Raw genomic sequence first — 18,452 nt, 5'->3', positions numbered from 1 at the left:
GTGAAAAATGCCAAACACATCAAGTCCTATAACGATGCAAAGACAAGGTTCTGGTAAAACTGGACATCACAGAGACTCTGATATCTTGGCAAAGCAGCGGTGCTGAGCTGAGTGCTGTGTTGGGATCCTGTGCTGTCTGTGGGAGACACTGCAGAAGGGGATGAACGGCTTTGCGCATTGGGCAGTGGGCAGAGCAGCTTACAAGGCATTTGCTAACATTGGGTCAATGCTAGTTTAATCTTCAGTGCAGTGTTTGCTCTCTGCTGGAAGGTGCATTTTTGCAGGAGCGTGGTGTCTCAAGTGCATCTGCCTTGAAAACCTGCCTGTAGTGTGAGCAGACGGAGCCTCAGTTTGGCAAGGGCAGCAGCAAAGACCGTGCTGGGGCATGGTGTGGGTGTCACTGTGGGTGCTGCAGCTGGCTCACAGATTTGGGCCTCAACAGGATGTGCAGACTCTGAGATGTGACAGAGAAGGTGCGGTGTTTCTAAAGATACCCTTGCAGCAGGGGAAACCTTTCTTGGGTCCCGGATTGGAAAAGGATTTAGTAATCAGCCAGTCTGCATCTCTGTTGGGTTCCTCATTGACATTTTTCAGGGAATGATTCAGCTGTGCTTGCTGCAGAGATGGTGTTGGGAACAGGAGCACCCCAGCTGTGCCCTGTACTCGATGCTTGCTGTAGACCCTGGGGGAGAGTGGACTGCAGCAATCCCACTGCTGGGAAAGTGCTGAGGTTTGTGTGTCTGCCCTGTATGGCAGACTTTGCTATTCCCAGAAATCTGGCCTCAGGATTGCCCAGAAATAGCCCAAATCCTTTCTGTTCCAATCCTCTTACCATTTAGGAAGCCAGGTAATTTTTCCCAGTCTGATTTAGTTTCTTTAGTTTTGAAGCCAGCTTCAAACTTGTGGGTTTTCTGTGTGCGTATGTTACCCTTTTGCTTGGAATAACTGTCTAAGCATGCGTTTGGATTTGAATATCCAGCCAAAGGCAGATCCTAGTGCTGGCAAACAAATTTGTGATGGAGAACTGTGTTAAATTTTAAAAGAAAGTCGTTAACTCCCAGGCCAACCAGCTGAATGTGCAGTTTGCTGGAGGCTCGAATAGAAATGCAGGTTAAGGTCAGTCCCCAGGGGTTTGAATGTTAAGAGGGAAGTTAGAAAGAGTTGGTACCTTGTTGTTGGGAGCCAGCAGAGAAAGGGGCCGTTGCACGCGCCACCGCCACCATCTCTTCCTGGCATGCAATTTAATTTGTAACTTCCTAGTACTGGAGCTCTGCTCCCTTGGGACATTTACATACTGGTTTTTTTTCCCCCCTCCTTTATAGTGGTGCCAAGGTCAAAGGCTTGTGGCAGCTAAATCACAGCGCAGGACGCTGGTGCTTGGACTTTGCTGGAGAGAGTAACCATCCTGTGTGGGAATTATGGAGCAGCTGGGAGAGCCAGGGCTCACACGTGAGTGCTCAGATGATTTCTCCGCTTAGTTTGCAGTGCTGCTTTGTCTCCTGGGTGAAGGATGGATTATGACTATGCAGGTGCCTGGTTATCACCACTGAACCAGATCCTGGCACTTGTAGGAGATGAGGGACTATATCTCCTACATGCCCTTTGTAGGGTGTTGGAGATGCCCAGCTCCTTGTGGGATCATGTTTGATCTTGGGGCTCTCTGCTAGTGCTTTGCACTGCAGGATGGAGCAGACTCGAATCTGCTGGGTTTGAGAGTTAGCAGTGATTTTTGCAGACCGTGAGCCTCAAGCCCTCTGGGAGGAGGGTGTGGGGGACTCCCATGGCCTTGGAGTCCTGGAGTCCCAGAGAGACTCTTCTTTACTTTCACTTTTTTTTAAATTTATTTGGAAAAATCCTATCTCATGGGATTCTTTTACACAAACCTGTGAGACTGCCTGCTTTAGATAGAGACAGTGCATTTTGTTACTGTCCTGTTTGTCTTTCCTTTTGCCTCTTAAAAGTATTTTGCAATAAAGACATGGAGATAGGAGCTCCCCAGCCTCACAAAAAGCCTCCCAGGAGACAGGGTGGCATGTAAAATACCTCTCACCACTTGCTGCATGTGCTGGGGAGAGCTGCAGGCTTGGCAGTGTTAGAGAGGAACACCACAAGCTGTAGTCTAGATGCTGTCATGGGGATATGCGGTGAAGGAGACAAGGACACGGCAAGGCTGGGCTGGTGCACACTCTGCTTGCATTAACAGAGGTTCAGGATACCTGGGACCGCAGAGTGGATCGTTTGCTTGTTCCCTCAGTAGGACTGCTTGGTGTTGCGTGTCCTGTGGGTTGAGATGTGCTGTGCTGGTCATTGATAGCTGGGGATGCTGTGCACTGAAACATGCAATCCCAGACTGTATTTTTTTTCAGGGGCAAGTAAATTTGCTGGGATAAAGCTTTAATTTTGATGGGTGGCAGATGGAGATCACTGGGATTGTCAACAAATGGATTTAGCTGAATAGATGAGGGGAAGAGTTTTTGATAAGCTTGAAGGAGGGAACATTCTGAAGTGCCTTAGAAATTGCCCTGTATCCCTGAGCAGTGCCCATCCCACCTGTGTGCTGGTTCCTGATTCTCCAGGACACTCTTTGACACCATTTACCCATGTCTGTGGTGCTCGGGCATCAACAGGGCTTCTGGGAGATGTGACGAGGGATAGATGGATGTTGGCGACAGTGGCAGGGTCCTTCTTCAACCCTCCTGTCCAGGAGGTGACAGCAGCACAGACTGTGACCCCAGGCAGTCCAGGGCCTCTCTTCTGGGGACCTTCATCTGCGATCTTGCTGTTAGACAGAGCCGTAAGAGAGGGGTTTTGAGCCTCTGTGAGGTTTCTCTGCAGACCCCAGGGCTGGGATGGTGAGGGGTCCCCAGACCCTCCCTCTTGTAATTTCTGTAATATAAATACATGTGACTCGGTTCCTCTCCCAGGTTCGTTGCCAGTGCTGCCTGTGAGGACAGGAGATGAAAGTGAGGATGCTCTGTGTCCAGAGTTCTCTTGCACGTCAGCAGATGTGGCTGGGATGTTATAGAGCATGCGACACCTCCAGTTTCAGCTGGTTACAATTTGGATGAGCTCTGATGTTGGTGAGCTCTGCTGGAGCTGAAGGCTTCACTGCTGGGAAAGGCCAGACCTGCTCCACTGGCTGTACCCGTGTCTACAAGGAGAGCACAGAGCAGGCCATGGGGGTGTGTTTCCAAATGCCGGGGTGCAAATATTTCCTTGGGCAGCTGAGACAGGGAACTGCAGGATGTCGTGGCATAGGCTGCATGCTTGGCCAGGTTGTCTCTTCACTGGAGAGCCTGCCTGTGGTGCAGGGATGTACTCCTGGCTGCTGGCAAAGGACCCACTTCCTCTTTGGGGCTCCGTGTTCCCCTCCTTGTGTTTCTGGGTTTTGTGGACTACATTAATCCCTCACACAAAGCAGCTGTGCCAGATGTGGGAAATGAGGTACTTGTTATGGGCAGAGATGCTTTTATCACAGAGCCCCAGGAGCTAGAGCAGCCTTCCCCCTCCTGTGTCCACCATGCTCCACCAGACTTTGCCCTGAGCTTACTGCTTTGAGTGCCTGTTGGAGAGGCAGGAGCCAACAGCACTTGCTTCCCCAGCTGCCCATGGGTTACTGGGTCCTGAAGGATTCTGGAGCTCTGGAGGCTGCAGGGTAGCACTGGGAGCTATGGTGCCACCAGGCAGCCAAAAGAGTTTAGTTGGTGGCCCAGGCTTGCAGGGTCTGGATCAGTGTCATCAGGCTCCATCTGCTCGCCTCCTACCTCTGACATTGTCAGCCTTGCTGGGAAATGGGGATCCCTCTTTCCCCTGTACTCAAATGCAGCAGTATTGTGAGAAAAGGCAGATGTGTTGGGGCTGCTGAGAAACCAGAGGTTGTGGGAGCTTCTGGTGCTCTGGCTCTGCCTGTCCCACAGGGTGTTTCTACTTGTTGAAATATCCTGCACTGCTTGGGCATCCTCTGCATTTTGATTAGGCAGCAAAGACAACTACGGTGCTAAAAAAACCAGCAGCAATTAAAGAATGAATCACATCTTTGTTAGGGGCCCCCTCTTTACCCCACCCTGAACTCTGGATCCCTGCAGCTGGAGACAGTGGGAGGCGATGGGGAGCAGAGCTGGAGCCCGCTGGGCTCCCAGGCATCGCTGCTGAAAGGCTGAGCAGCAGGAGGACTGCTCAGTTGTGTCGACAGCTCTCACCCATGGTTGTGCCTGGTGCCTCTTCCCCTGCGCTCTGCAGTCCCCTGGGTGCGGGAGGCTCCAGCAACGCAGCGTCCATGGGGATAGATCTGGGTGCTTCCCTGAGCAGGAAGGCAATTCTCACAGCCCAAATGGATTCAGCTCTGGGCCTTTTCTGCTCCACCGATCACTGAGCTGCCTATCATGCACTTAACATCCTGCCTTGTGCCTTGCTGCCATGCTGTATGAAGAAGGGATAAGGAGGCTCCAGGCCCCTTTCTACCACAGGGGAGGAGCTTTGTGTGGGGGCTGCCAGCAGAAAGTCCTGCTAGGCCTTCACAGGCTCTAAATATCTTAGGAGGCAAGTAAAACAGCAAGTGGCTGCTTGGCTGGGTGCCTTCTCAAAAGGCCCCTGCAGGTTGCCAAGGCTAGGGCTGAGCACTGCAGGGGGCAGGCAGCCCAAACAGAGCCATGCTCTTTGTTTGGAGGCCTTTGGAGACTGCCAGGTCATTATTTGTCTCTCCCCAGATGCCCAAAAGGGCTGTGATTTATGGCAGCAGTACAATAGGTGTCTGTTGGCAGTGATGGATTGGGCTGTCCAGAGAGCGTCCCTCCTTCCTTCCCTCCCTTGCTCGCTCTGTGTCCCTTCTGTTGCTTTTCCTGCAGTTTCAGGCAGTTTTGCCAGTGTAAATTCAGCTGAATCAAGCCAGTGCCCCTGCCAGAGAATAAGCCACACTTTGGGGGAAAAGGCAGCTTTTCTAGTGAGCAAACAGCCTTTCCAAAGTTGCCTGCCTCCCTGTGCCAGGATGCTTTGGCTAGGGGCTGTGAAGGTGGAGCTGGGAGGATGTTTTGGGGTACCTGAAGGTATTGGGGAGTGTGGACTAGGTGCTGTACGTCCTGGTACACACTGCTGCGTCATGGGGCTGAGTGGCACATCCTGGCTCCAGAGGGCTCGATCTTGCATCAAAATCACAGGTCAGGCTCTTTTGCTTTTATGGACAGGGTGTGTGTGTGGCATGGCTCCATCATGGGATGAGAGATGCTGCTCTGCCCCACTGCCCTCGTGGGGGAATTAACCTGTGACTCCGCAGCTCGGGCTGTGTTTGCACTGGGCCTGCATAAGGGCGACATAAGACTCTTGTGCTGCACTAATCCTGCACTGCTCATCACTGCGGAAGAAGCCTGGGCAGATGTTTCTGATCCTGCAGAATTACTGGGCCGTGCTGGTTCCTTTGCTCTGTGCTGTGGCTGGGAGATATCTCTCCATCAAGGCTCCCATTTCTGGGTCTGTGCAGTTTTGTCTCTATCAGCATGAGATCCTGTAGCAGGTTCCTGGGTGGAGGTTTGATGGCTGTGTGCAAAGAGGGGCAGACTGGGGCTGGTGTGCCATCTGCAGGGTGCTGGCCACAAGGAAACCAGCCAATTCCTCCTTGTGCAGAGCCTCCCTGCTGCTCTGAGCCCGAGCACATCAGCAGGTTGTGGGCTGGGAACTGGATCTGAGCTGGCGCCTTGCAAGACTGTCTCGAACACCCAGCAGTGGCAGGGCAGCATCTCTGGTGTCCTGGAGAGCTGCTTATGGACTAATGAAGCCCTGACTAGGCTGGTTGTCTGTTTTAAATAAAATAAAATATAACAGTGCTGAGCAGAGCCTCTGGAATGCACTTGGTGTGTGGCATGTAAAGGGCCATGGCCAAGGCTGCAGCTGAGACATGTGCTGGGGGTGACTCCCTCTGAACATGCATCTGTGTTCTGCTGTGACACTGGATCTAGTGAATGACCATCACTCCTCTCCTTTCTGAACACAGGCAGGGCTGGGCAGTGGGGTGATGGTGTGGGACAGATGTGCCACGCTGCCAGCATGTGCCATGTTTGTGCAGAGCTGGCCAGGGGAAGGTCAGTGCAGGAGACCTGGCAGTGTGGTATTCTGGGGAAGGCTGGGGCAAGGTGGAGACATACCCTTGGGGCAGGTAAAACCAAGGGTACTGCGGAGCCTGTGATATCCCCTGTGTCCCAGCTCCCCATTCTGCTGTGTCCTGTTCTCATCTCTTTTCTCTGGCAGGGACAGGGCAGAGTCCCCAGTTGCTGGAGCTGGAGCGTCTGCCAGCCCTGACAAAGGAGCAATGTGGGGCTGGACAATCCTCCCTGAGGAAGCAGAGGGGACCGTCAGGGAGCAGGAGGAAGATCAGCCATGCACGAGTGAAAGGGAAAGGTAAGTGATGGGGGTATGGAGGGGCTGGAGGCTCAGGTCTGGCAAGGAGTGTGTGAAGGGGCAACCATGGTGAGGAGAGGCAGGGGTGCGTGTCCAGCACCCTGGACCCTACAGGGGATATTGTCGTTTTCCATCCCAGAAAAGTCAATATATTTAGTATTACTTCAGCTGCATGTGGGCTGGGAAATGGAGATGCCTGCACAGCACTGACAGCAGCCATCCACACTGGCAGCATGTCTGCTCAGAGCCTGTGCTGGGCTGCACCCTTGTCTCTCCCGACCTTGTGAGGGCTGAGCTCTCCCATTGCCCACCTCTGCCTGGGCCCAGGGCAGTGGGACCTGTGAATGTGCTGCACTCAGAAAGCCACGATGGGGCTGATCCAGGCTCACCACAGGCCCCCCCACGCTGTTGTGGACCCTGTAGCCTCACAGCAGTGCCACAAGGAACTGAACTCACTGAGTGTGGCATTTCCTGCAGCATGGGGTGGTGTGGGAGCAGGTCCACTCTGCTGGGGACTCTGCTGGAGATCAGCCCTCCATGAGGCCTTGCACTGTGGGGAGCGGGGCTGCATGGACTCGTCAGTGGGAAGCAGAGAGTTCTGGGACAGCCCAGCCTTTGGGGAGGGTTTTTTGGTTTTTTTTCAGAGGAACCATCTCCATCATTCCTCCACACTCTCCAGAGCTTGTGCTCAGCCCTGGGTGCCTCCCTGTAAGCTGAGGCACAGCATCCAGAGCTGGTGGGTGCATCGCCAACTCCCAGGTGATGGAAAGGGCTGCTCTGGAGTCTTGCAGAGTGACCCTGAGAGCCTGGAGGGCTGTGTGCCTCTTTCCTTGTCATAGGAGAGCCAAGCAGGTAACCCATGCCCTGCCATCCCTCCTTTTCTTGGCTCACCCCCACAGATCAATTCTCCCGCACCCTTTCCTTGCCTGCAATAATTTCCCCAAAGTGCTGTGAATGCTGCTGTCCCGTGTTGCTCTGGTGGGACAGCTCCCGGAACAGCTGAGCATGTGCTAGCAAACCCGATGGCACTAACAGTCACAGGGATTACTTGCAGGCTGGCACACTGCAGAGGGGAGGAAACATTGCAAGGTTTTCCCGTTTTCCCAGGAGCTCATTCCTGGCGCATGAGCAGGGTGGCCGTGGAATGGTGCTGGCGCGGGTCTTGGCTCCGCAGGGGAGTGCAGAGCACTGCTCGCATCCTGGCATGTGGCTGCGGCGCGGGGCTCGGGCCTGTTTGCTCAGACAGGTGCGGTCCCTGTTCAAATCTGCGGGGCCAATGGGAGCCGCGCCGTTCAAACGTGCAGCGGTTGGACGCGTGTCCCTTGGAAACCCGGCTGCACGGCTGCCTGTCACTCCCTGCTTAAACGGCTGCTTGGTTTTCCCGGGCTAGGCAGGGAGGGCTCCAATTACTGGCTAATTAGAGGTGTCCTGCCATGGAGCCCGGCAGTGTCCACAGAGTCTCGCTCCGCACCCGCCAGACTGGCCCCCTGGGAGCTTCTTTCTACCTCACCACCTTCGGTAAGCATTGAGCCTGCAGCTCCAGGGAGCAGGGGGTGCATGCGGTGCCTGGGGGATGTGGCCGTGGCCCTGGCTGGTGCGGCACAGGGAGCCACAGCAGGTCATGGCCAAAGCCTGGCGCAGTAGGAACGGGCTGGAGAGCTGCTCCCCGAAGGCATTAATGCTAAGCAGCAGCCTGCTCGCTTCTGCCTCGCTGAGCTGGAATAATATGTGGATCCATTGAGCTGGCGAACTGGGGTGCGCCCTGAAACCAAGCTGCAGCCACTGAGGCGTGCTGCAGCAGTCAGCCAGATGCTGAACACCCAGGTCATTTTGCCCCTGGATGGGCACATGCTGGAATTGCTGTGTAGGGCTGGTGGGAGCTGTGGCCCCTGTTAGGGCAGAGCCCCAAATTCCTTCTTTGCTCCTTGTGGATCTTTCTGTGGCTGCCTCAGTTTGGCTGGGCTATGAGCCTTGTATACCCACCCTGCGAGCAGGTGAATTTGGCAGCAAATGTTGTGTTGTGGTGTGTGATGGCTTGTCAGCAGCCGTCTTACACAGAGGGAAGCTGGGTGCTACTTTTTAAGCAGCAGTTTTCTTTCAAAGCTTCTGCTTGCTTTAGTGATCAGGGCAGGCAATCATGCAATGTGCTGCTAAAGAGGCTGCAGGGAAGCAAAGGGTTACGTGAGTGGAGCAGGGCATCCCTTCCCTCCCAGGGCAGCCAGTGATGCTGCTGTTTCTCCCTTTTGGCTTGTAAGCATCAAACTGCTGAGGATGGCCTGGAAGCTGAAATCCTCCTGCCTTTGTGAGTAGGACTTACACATGCCAAATAATGTGAGTTTTTTGGTGTCTTTTGGCTCTGTAACCCAGTCCAGGCCAAGCATCAACTCTGCAGCCACAGTTCCCTTCATGGGCTGACCGTTGCTGGTAAGATGTGGCATTGCATGCTCTGAGCAAGAGAGCAGTGGCAGGACAGGGCAAGCACTACCCTCTCCATGTGGGTGACCAAGGAGAGGGTCTTCAAAAGGGCTGGTGCCAGGGCCTGAGGTTGTAGATGGTGATCTCGGAGTGCTCTGCCTTGTGGCCATGGGGACCTCCCACCCACACAGTTATCTGACACTGCTTTCCTCTGGTAAGAATCCCCCCTGCTGTGTGCACCAATGGTTTGTGACTGTCCCAGCCAGGGCAAAACCTGCAATTTTTCCTACAATAAAATAGAAAAACGTTTAAGGAGCAGAAATCCAAATTTTCCATTTGTCAGATATCATCAGTAAGGAACAGATTTTCCTGCCTGCTAGGTCTGCTCCCAAAGGACAACATTCACGTGTCCCCTCCCTTAGCCTGGCAAACTACTCTCATGGGTGGGAACCTGTTTGATTACCATCTTGTGCTTGTTCATGCCCATTTTTTCCCTGTTCTCCCTGTGCCAGCTTTGTTCATCATCTTGAATTGCCTCTCCTGGCCCTGTGGGGTCCAGATAGACAGGGCCTGGGCACCCTCTCTGCTGCAGCCCTGCTAGTCCAGCTGAGCCCTGCTCTCTGTGATGGGGTGTGCACCCAGGAGCTGCATGTGGGTCCTGTTGAGACGAGCTGTCTGTTCTTTTGTCTCCCTCTAGCCTTTCTCTGCACCTATTTTCCTTTTTATTAACTTTTATTGAACACAGGTGACCTGGACAAGCTGTGTCAGGGCCTCTCTGCTGAAGCTGTTTCCCTTAGTTCATGTTAAGAATGTATCAAAAGAGAGAAACCCAGACAATAATGTTTCTCTGACCCTCTGCTCTTGGAGTGAGGTGGAAATGCAGGCCAGGAACTTGCCTTCATAGGGGTTGTGTTTCTGCCCACCCTGGTCTGGAGGAAGGTTACTGCTCCATGCATCTGAGAAAATGCAACTGCTGCCATTGAGCTGGTCAGTCCAAGTGCAGACGTTGGTACTGCAAATCCCTTCCACCAGCTCAGGCTGGATCTGCTCTTTCCGACAGCAGCTTCCCTATCTGATCCCGGCCCCATACAAGCACTGGAATTGCTACAAAGCCAATGAGTGCTTCCCCCGCATAAGCAGGCTGGGACCCCTTTGGGGTCAGACAGGCTGGCTGGGGCATGCTGGGGTGTGCGATTTGTCCCTTGACGTGCTTTGGAGATGCTTGGGAGCAAGTGCATTAAGAGAGAAATGTCATCTGTTCCTCACAGGAGGGAGAGGACCTTTCCCACAGATACTCCCAAATCCTTTCTACTAAGGGCCAATTTGTGGTACTTCTGAAAAAGGCAAAACTGCCCATATTCTCCCTGCTCTCCTCTCTCTGGTGCTGGTGTAGTCCCTCATTGTGCAGAAACCCTCATTGTGCAGAAACCTTGGCCCCATGTGCTACCCCAGGAGCTGAGCAGCCCCAGCCATCCCCAGGTCAGGGCTGGGTGTAGACCTTCCTTCCCCCCCACCGAATTGCCCAGCACAAAAACTTCCTTTCTCCTCCCCAGGGCCCATTCATTACTGGCTGACTCCTCGTCATGCTTGGTTAGACGGGGGCATTTTGCTTTAGTGTTGTAAGGGTTGTTACATGCTAATACTGGAACAGCGAGAGGGTTCCCACAGTGTCAGAGATCTGGAGATAGCAGCAGGGTTAAAGTCTTGGTCCAAAAGACTGGGGTGGCACGATGAAACTGGGGGACAATATTCTCACTGCTGTAAATCAGTATTAGCTTCAATAGAGCTGTCCCGATTTACCCTACCTGCCTCCTGTCTTTACTTTCTCACCTTGCTCTCACTTGCACATGTATAAATGCACATAAAGACATGCATTTCCACATGTGCTCTCAAACGTGCAGATGCACCCATGGAGACACATGTGAGCTGAAGAGAGACTTGAAAATTTTCTGGTTTTTTTGAGTGAAGAATGAGTTCTCTGAATTGTTTCAGGTTAAACAATCCCATAAAATATCCCCACCCCAGCAAGCCTAAGCTCTTGGGTGCATCTTTTGCAAAATGGAATGTTGGGTTTTAATCTGAAAGATGTTTAGATGTCTGTAAATGATGCTTACAAGTTTATTTTGTTTATTGTGTTTTCTAAGCTGGAAAACAAGTGAAAATGGGGTATTTTGCTTTGAACTAAATGAAGCATTGTCCTAATGATGCTTGCAATCTTTTGATTCTTCAGGAGCATTGGGAAATGTTTAGTTTTGGGTTGGTCCAGAACAATCACACAGATTTCAGACTCTGCATCACCCTTAAAATCTGCACATCCTATCCAGGCTGGCAGGCGGCAGGTCCCAGGGAAGCCTCTTGGGAAGGTGTTCAGAGAGGCAGAGCCCTCTGTGCCCGAGTGGGGTCAGCAAGCCGGGGACTGGCAGCCTGCTCTGCACCCCAGCAGCATTTCACACAGACCCTGACAAATGCCATCGGCTGAGTCTTCGTGCCAGTCTGAGTATTGTGGGTAGATTTTAGGGCTGATACAGCGTCGCTAGTGCATGGGAAAGCAAGCGTACAACTATAAGTAAGCTGGCAGAGCAGAGCTGCCACCCTGGGACCCATGCCCTTGCTCAGCAGGGGTTTACACGTGTGGCTCTCCCAGGTGCCGGCCTCCTGTGCAGGGTGTATGACTGGCTGGGTTTTCAATGCTGGGAATCAGTTGCTGGCAGACAGGTCCAGGCGGTGCTGAAAATCACAAATTGCAGCTCCAGATAAGAGGTGGCAGCTCAGGGATCTGGCACAGGCATTTCAAAAGGCAGTGAGAACTGCAGGTTGGATTTGGAGCTGTGCAAGAGCTGGATTTTATTCTCAGCTCTGCTTCAGAGCAGGCTGTGAGCAGTGTATTCTTCTGCAGCTGTAGATGCCATGTGGGCTGTTGTGGACAGTGTTGTGGCTGTTGTGAGCAGTGTGGCTTCTACAGTTGTGGATGCTGTGTGGGCTGTGAGCAGTGTATTCTTCTGCAGTTGTGGACACTGTTTACAAGTGGTGGCTTTGCCTGTTGCCAGCCAAAGGCGTGTTTGGGATGCTTCTTCCTTCGTTCATGCTGTAGAAATAACTCTCCCATCTTGTCCTTGTGCCTCAACAGAGAGGTCTCTAGATTCAGAGGCTTGCCTGAGTGCCTCTGGCCTTTGTACTTGGGTTTCAGCTGATCCTGTCCCAAGTAGACAAGCTCATGAGCACAGAGGTTTGATCTGCCTGCATAGTCTGTGCTGAGAGCAATTCCCTGGGAGGATGCTCAGGCTGAGCTGAGTTACTCTGGTCTGCTCCATGTGGAACCCTGGTCTGACACTTCCCTGGCTCCATCCCTCCCACCTTCTCTCTCTGCTCTGAGTCCTCCCTTCCTCTCTCACCTTAGGTAGCTTAAAAGGCACTGATGGATAGAAATGTTGCCCACTGGGCAGCCATCTTGTACAGGCAGGCTCTGCAGCACCCATGAGGAACTGCTGAGTCCCACGGTGAGCTCTTGCTGCTGTGCTGTGCTAATCCATGTGGGAAGTCGTCTCCTTAAGGGCTGCCGGTGGAGTGGGTTAGGTCCTGGGTCCTCCTGAACAAGTCAGAACAATCTCCTGCTCCAAGAAAGATCCTGTCATTTGCTCCAGGCACCAGATCTTGGCACTTTGAGCTCTCTTTCTCTTCTATGTTATTCTCTGCCCTGTTGAGGGGCAGAAATGGATGCTCTTGTGCTCCCATTAAGACCTGCTCTTTTGGCTGGTTAATGACTGTTGGAACCATCCTGCCTTTGATCTCTTGACTGTGCTCCTTGCTCTTCTCATGATGATGGTGGGCAGCAGGTCCCCTGCAAGGCTTGGCAGGGCTGGCAGCTGGGCACCCCAGGCAGAGGCAGGCCCTCCTTCCCACCTTGGTGGATGGCTGTGGGTAAGCCAGTGCATTGGGAGCAAGGGGGATTTCCATCCAGACCTGCTCCAAAGTCATGTTTCTTTCATGTAGCTCCTCAAGGCTCTTCCCTACCACCACCTCCTCAATCAAAAGCTCTCAGTGCTGTCGTGCAGGGAGCCAGACACTTCCCTGGAGGTGCTGCGTTACTGGGAGCCAGGGGTCCCACTTGGTCTGAGCCCCCCCCGGGCTCTGCAGCAGAGAGGTTACAGGGTGGTGGTGCATTGCTCTTCCCTGGGGGTTGGCTGTTCCTGGCGTCATTGGCCACCTGACAATTGTTCAGTGACAAAACACATGACTGAAACCATTCTTGTTTAATCCTAGATTAAAGCAAGTATTGACTCCTGGTTTTAGGAGATTACCTGTCTGCTCACCAGCCCATACTGTCTGGGATCCCCAGGAAATGCAGGAGGCTGCAGTGTGGGTGCTCTTGACCTGCTGGGGTCTGGGGACTGGGTTTGTGCTGCAAGCAGTGCTGCATTAGTCCTTGTCGCTGCATCTTCTCTGCTCGATAGTGCTGGTGATAACTGTTGCTGGACATGACAGTCAGCGACGGGATTTTTAAGGCTTTCACGTCTTCCCCAAAGCCACCCTGGACAGATGAGGCATGGAGTGGAGCAAGCAGGGAGGAGGTGTGCATGGAGCAAGGTCCTGCAGCAGTGGATGGATGAAAGTGCATTACTGTCAGGTTGACCCTGGGTGGATGCCAGGTGCCCACCAAAGCCATTCTATCACTAACCCCCCTCCTCAGCTGGACAGGGGAGAGAAAATATAACAAAGGGCTCGTGGGCCGAAATAAGGACAGGAGAGATCACTCACCCATTACTGTTTCAGGCAAAACAGGCTCAACTTGGGGAAAATTAACTCAATTTATTACCAATCAACCAGAGTAAGGTAATGAGAAATAAAACCAAATCTCAGAACACCTTCCCTCCACCCCTCCCTCTTCCCAGGCACAACTTCACTTCTGGATTCTCTACCTACCCCCCACAGCGGTGCAGGGGGACAGGCAATGGGGTTTACAGTCAGTTCATCACACATTATTTCTGCCACTTCATCCTCCTCAGGGGCAGGACTCATCACACTCTTCCCCTGCTCCAGCGTGGGGTCCCTCCCACGGGAGGCAGTCCTCCATGAACTTCTCCAACGTGGGTCCTTCCCACAGGCTGCAGTTCTTCACGAACTGCTCCAGCATGGGTCCCTTCCACAGCGTGCAGTCCTTCAGGAGCACACTGCTCCAGCGTGGGTCCCCCATGGGGTCACAAGTCCTGCCAGAAAACCTGCTCTGTGGGCTCCTCTCTCCATGGATCTGCAGGTCCTGCCAGGAACCTGCTCCAGCACAGGCTTCCCACGGGGTCACAGCCTCCTTCGGGCACCCACCTGCTCCGGCGTGGGGTCCTCCATGGGCTGCAAGTGGATATCTGCTGCACTGTGGACCTCCATGGGCAGCAGGGGGACAACCTGCCTCACCATGGTCTTCCCCACGGGCTGCAGGGGAATCTCTGCTCTGGCGCCTGGAGCATCTCGCCCCCCTCCTTCACTGACCTTGGTGTCTGCAGGGTTGTTTCTCTTACATGTTCTCACACCTCTCTCCGGCTGCCATTTCTGTGTGCCCTGCAACTTTTTTTTCTTCTTAAATATGTTATCACAGAGGTGCTACCACTGTTGCTGACTGGCTCGGCCTTGGCCAGTGGCGGGTCTGTCTTAGAGCTGGCTGGCATTGGCTCTGTTGGACATAGGGGAAGCTTCCAGCAGCTTCTCACAGAAGCCACCCCTGTAACCCCCCCTGCTGCCAAAACCTTGCCACACCAACCCAATACACCCAGGCTCCCGCAGTGGGGCCAGCCTTGGCTGACCCTGTGCCGGCATGTTCCTGCCACCAAAGGCACCGGTTGTCCTTGGTGTTCATCCAGGCTGTCTGCAGCTTGGCCCGCTGTCACCTGCAGGGGTGACAGCCCCTTGTCCACACAGAAACTTGGGGGAGAGGCAAAGGGGAAGTTGAATCTGGGCCGGGGGGAGGATTTGAGCATGCTGCATCCCTCTGTTAAACAAGGGCTAATTCATCCTACAGCAACTGCTTCATCCTGGTGCTCCCACTTCTCCCACTTCCCCTCTGCATGGGCTCATGCCTCCTGCCATCAGTCTACTGTGTGCTAAGAAAGCAGTATTCAGGTTTTCCTGGAATGTTTTTGCACCTGGAGCTGTAAGACATGGGGCATGCATGCATGGGCAACAAACAGGAGAAGCTGGAAGCCATTGTGCAGCAGGACAACTATGGCATAGTTGCCATCATGGAAACATGATGGGATGACTCACACAACTGGAGTGTGCTGCCATGGATGGCTATAATCTCTTCAGAAGGGATAGGCAAGGAAGGAGAGGTGGTGGGGTAGCCCTGTATGTTAGGGAGTGTTTTGATTGTCTAGAGCTTAATGATGGTGACGGTAGGGTTGAGTGTTTATGGGTAAGAATCAGGGGAAGGCCAACAAGGCAGATGTCGTGGTGGGACTCTGTTATAGACCACCCAACCAGGATGAAGAGGCAGATGAAATATTTTATAAGCAGCTGGGAGAAGTCTCACAATCGCTAGCCCTTTTTCTCCTGGGGGACTTCAACTTCCCAGATGTCTGTTGGAAATACAATACAGTGGAGAGGAAACAGTCTAGGAGGTTCCTGGAGTGTGTGGAAGAGAACTTCCTGACACAGCTGGTGAGGGAACCAACTAGGGATGGTGCCCGACTGGACCTGTTGTTTGTGAACAGAGCAGGACTTGTGGGTGATGAGATGGTTGGAGGCTCTCTGGGGCACAGCAATCATGAAATGATAGAGTATTTGATTCTCGGAGAAGTAAGGAGGGGGTTCAGCAGAACTGCCACCTTGGACTTCCAGAGGGTGGACTTTTAGACTGTTTAGGAGACTGGTTGACAGAGTCCCTTGGGAGGCAGTTCTGAAGGGTAAAGGAGTCCAGGAAGGCTGGACATTCTTCAAGAAGGAAATCTCAAAGGTGCAGGAGCAGGCTGTCCCCATGTGCTGAAAGATGAGCCGGCGGGGAAGAAGACCGGCCTGGCTGAACAGAGAGCTTTGGCTGGAACTCAGGAAAAAAAGGAGAGTTTATGACTTTTGGAAGAAGGGGCAGGCAACTCAGGAGAACTACACGGACATTGTGAGGTTATGCAGGGAGAAAATTAGAAGGGCCAAAGCCCAGCTAGGATTTAATCTGGCTACTGCCGTAAAAGACAATAAAAACTGTTTCTATAAATACATCAGCAATAAAAGGAGGGCTAAGGAGAATCTCCATCGTTTCTTGGGTGTGGGGGCAACATAGTGACAAAGGATGAGGAAAAGGCTGAGGTACTTAATGCCTTCTTTGCCTCAGTCTTTAATAGTAAGACCTGTTGTTCTCAGGTTACCCAGCCCCCTGAGCTGGAAGACAGGGACAGGGAGCAGAATGAAGCCCCCATATTTCAACACCCATCTTTCCCCATGAGGATGTGGATGTTGTCTACCTAGACTTTAATAAAGACTTTTACACTGTTTCCCACAGCATTCACCTGGCTGCTCATGGCTTGGATGGGTGTACTCTTTGCTGGGTGAAACACTGGCTGGATGGTCAAGCCCAGAGTGGTGGTGAATGGAATTAAATCCAGTTGGCAGCCAGTCACAAGTGGTGTTCCCCAGGGCTCTGTATTGGGGCCAGTTCTGTTTAATATCTTTATCAATAGTCTGGACAAGGGGATCAAGTGCACCCTCAGTAAGTTTGCAGACGACACCAAGTTGGGTGGGAATGTTGATCTGCTGGAGGGTAAGAAGGCTCTACAGAGGGATCTGGACAGGCTGGATCGATGGGCCAAGGCCAACTGTATGAGGTTCAAAAATGCTCAGTGCCGGGTCCTGCACTTGGGTCGCGACAACCCCATGCAACGATACAGGCTTGGGGAAGAGTGGCTGCAAAGCTGCCCGGCAAAAAATGACCTGGGGGTGTTGGTCGACAGCCAGCTGAAGATGAGCCGGCAGTGTGCCCAGGTGGCCAAGAAGGCCAATAGCACCCTGGCTTATATCAGAAACTGTATGGCCAGCAGGACTAGGGCAGTGATTGCCCCCTGTACTCGGCACTGGTGAGGCTGCACCTCAAATACTGAAAGACTAAAACAAAGGCATTGAGGTGCTGGAGTGTGTCCAAAGAAGGGCAAGCGAAGCTGGTGAAGGGTCTAGAGAACAAGTCTTATGAGGAGTGGCTGAAGGAACTGGGGTTGTTTAGTCTAGAGAAAAAGAGGCTGAGGGGAGACCTTATCGCTCTCTACAACTACCTGAAAGGAGGTTGTAGCAGGGTGGGGGTCAGTCTCTTGTCCTATTGCTTGTTACTTGGGAGAAGAGGAAATGTCCTCAAGTTGTGCCAGGGGAGGTTTAGATTGGATATGAGGAAAAATTCCTTCACTGAAGGGGCTGCCAAGCATTGGAACAGGCTGCCCAGGGAAGTGGTTGAGTCACCATCCCTGGAGGTGTTTAAAAGATGTGTAGATGTGGTGCTTAGGGCCATGGTTTAGTGGTGGACTTGGCAGTGTTGGGTTAATGGTTGGACCTGATGATCTTAAAGGTCTTTTCCAACCTAAACAATTCTATGATTCTGTGACTTTCTTGGTAGCAGATAGTTTCCTCCCACCTCTTTTCCCTGGCTCCCTGAGCGATGCCCCTGTGCCCAGGGATGGGGAAACAGGATGGGTTTGGCCCCATGCAAGCCTCAGAGCCATGGGGTCCCTGTGCTGCCAAGTGCCAGGGGTGCTGGGCGAGCCGTGCCTCCTTCACTCTCTCCTCTCCTTTCCTCTAGGCCAGCTGAAGCTTTCCATCGAGGTGCAGGGCCGGATCCTGGTGCTGCACAGTGAGTATCTCCCTGGAGCGTATGGCGAGGTGGCCCCAGAGCTATCGTGGGCTAGTGATGGGGACAGCACTTCTATGCCCTTTCTTCAAGCCCTTTGGAGATTTGTGGCAACTGTCGGGAACAACTCTGTGGTAGAGCAATATGACTGGGAGCTCTCTGATTTAAAGGTCAAACCAGAACTTCTGGGTGACCACGGTGTGTTTTGTGTCCATTTGTATAGATTTTTTTTCTTTAACTCCCTGTGAAGAGGAAAAAGGCAAATATAATTTGAAAAAGAAAATCTGAAATGCTTTATCTCCTCTGAAATTTCTTTTACGTTGGTCAAAACTGTTTGCCAGATTTGCCACAATTTCCAAATGGTTCCATTACCTCCAAATGCTGCCTTTTTTTTAACACCAGCAATATTTCTTCAACAAAAGTATTTCACCTGTTCCAGGCTGGGGTTGCTGTCCCTTAAGCCCTGGCACGTCCCACTGGGGGCAAGAGATGCTTTTCTTTCTCTGGGGACTCAGACTTGGCCACCGCTGCTGGATACCAGTGCAGGAAAGCAATGCATCATCTGGGAAACTGTCTCCATCGCAGCCACGAGGCAGGTCCCAGGGAACTGTGCCACTGCAGCTTAATGGTGTTCATTACAAAGGCCAATGAGGGTGTCAGAACTAACTCTGTTCTTTAGGAAAAACCTGTCTGGAGGCACTTGGGGGGCCCCTTAGGATTGATTCTGCAGTGAAGGATGTGTGTGTTCCGGTCTACTGGCACAGAGCTCTTTCTACCAGGGGCTCATCAGGGCTTCATGATAAGTAAATGGTTAAAGAATCAAGGAAAAAAGTCAGGAGTT

General features: G+C 52.7%; 1 protein-coding gene across 2 annotated transcripts in view; it reads left to right on the top strand.

The window, feature by feature from the left end:
* The first annotated feature begins 1,343 nt into the window (after positions 1-1,343).
* The window catches only part of RGS3 (regulator of G protein signaling 3), a 91,041-nt gene continuing 73,932 nt past the window's right edge, over positions 1,344-18,452 (top strand). For both annotated transcript variants that reach the window (XM_069771895.1, XM_069771894.1), the window contains exons 1-3: positions 1,344-1,449; positions 6,238-6,387; positions 17,564-17,614. In XM_069771895.1, the coding sequence (XP_069627996.1) occupies positions 1,419-1,449; positions 6,238-6,387; positions 17,564-17,614 (232 nt within the window). In that variant the 5' untranslated portion in view covers positions 1,344-1,418. The remainder of the gene's footprint in view (positions 1,450-6,237; positions 6,388-17,563; positions 17,615-18,452) is intronic.

This window comes from Haliaeetus albicilla, chromosome 26 (assembly GCF_947461875.1).
Source record: "Haliaeetus albicilla chromosome 26, bHalAlb1.1, whole genome shotgun sequence".
Classification (NCBI taxonomy): domain Eukaryota; kingdom Metazoa; phylum Chordata; class Aves; order Accipitriformes; family Accipitridae; genus Haliaeetus; species Haliaeetus albicilla.
The sequence above is the reverse complement of the archived record's forward strand: the minus strand, read 5'-3'. Positions and strand labels throughout refer to the sequence as shown.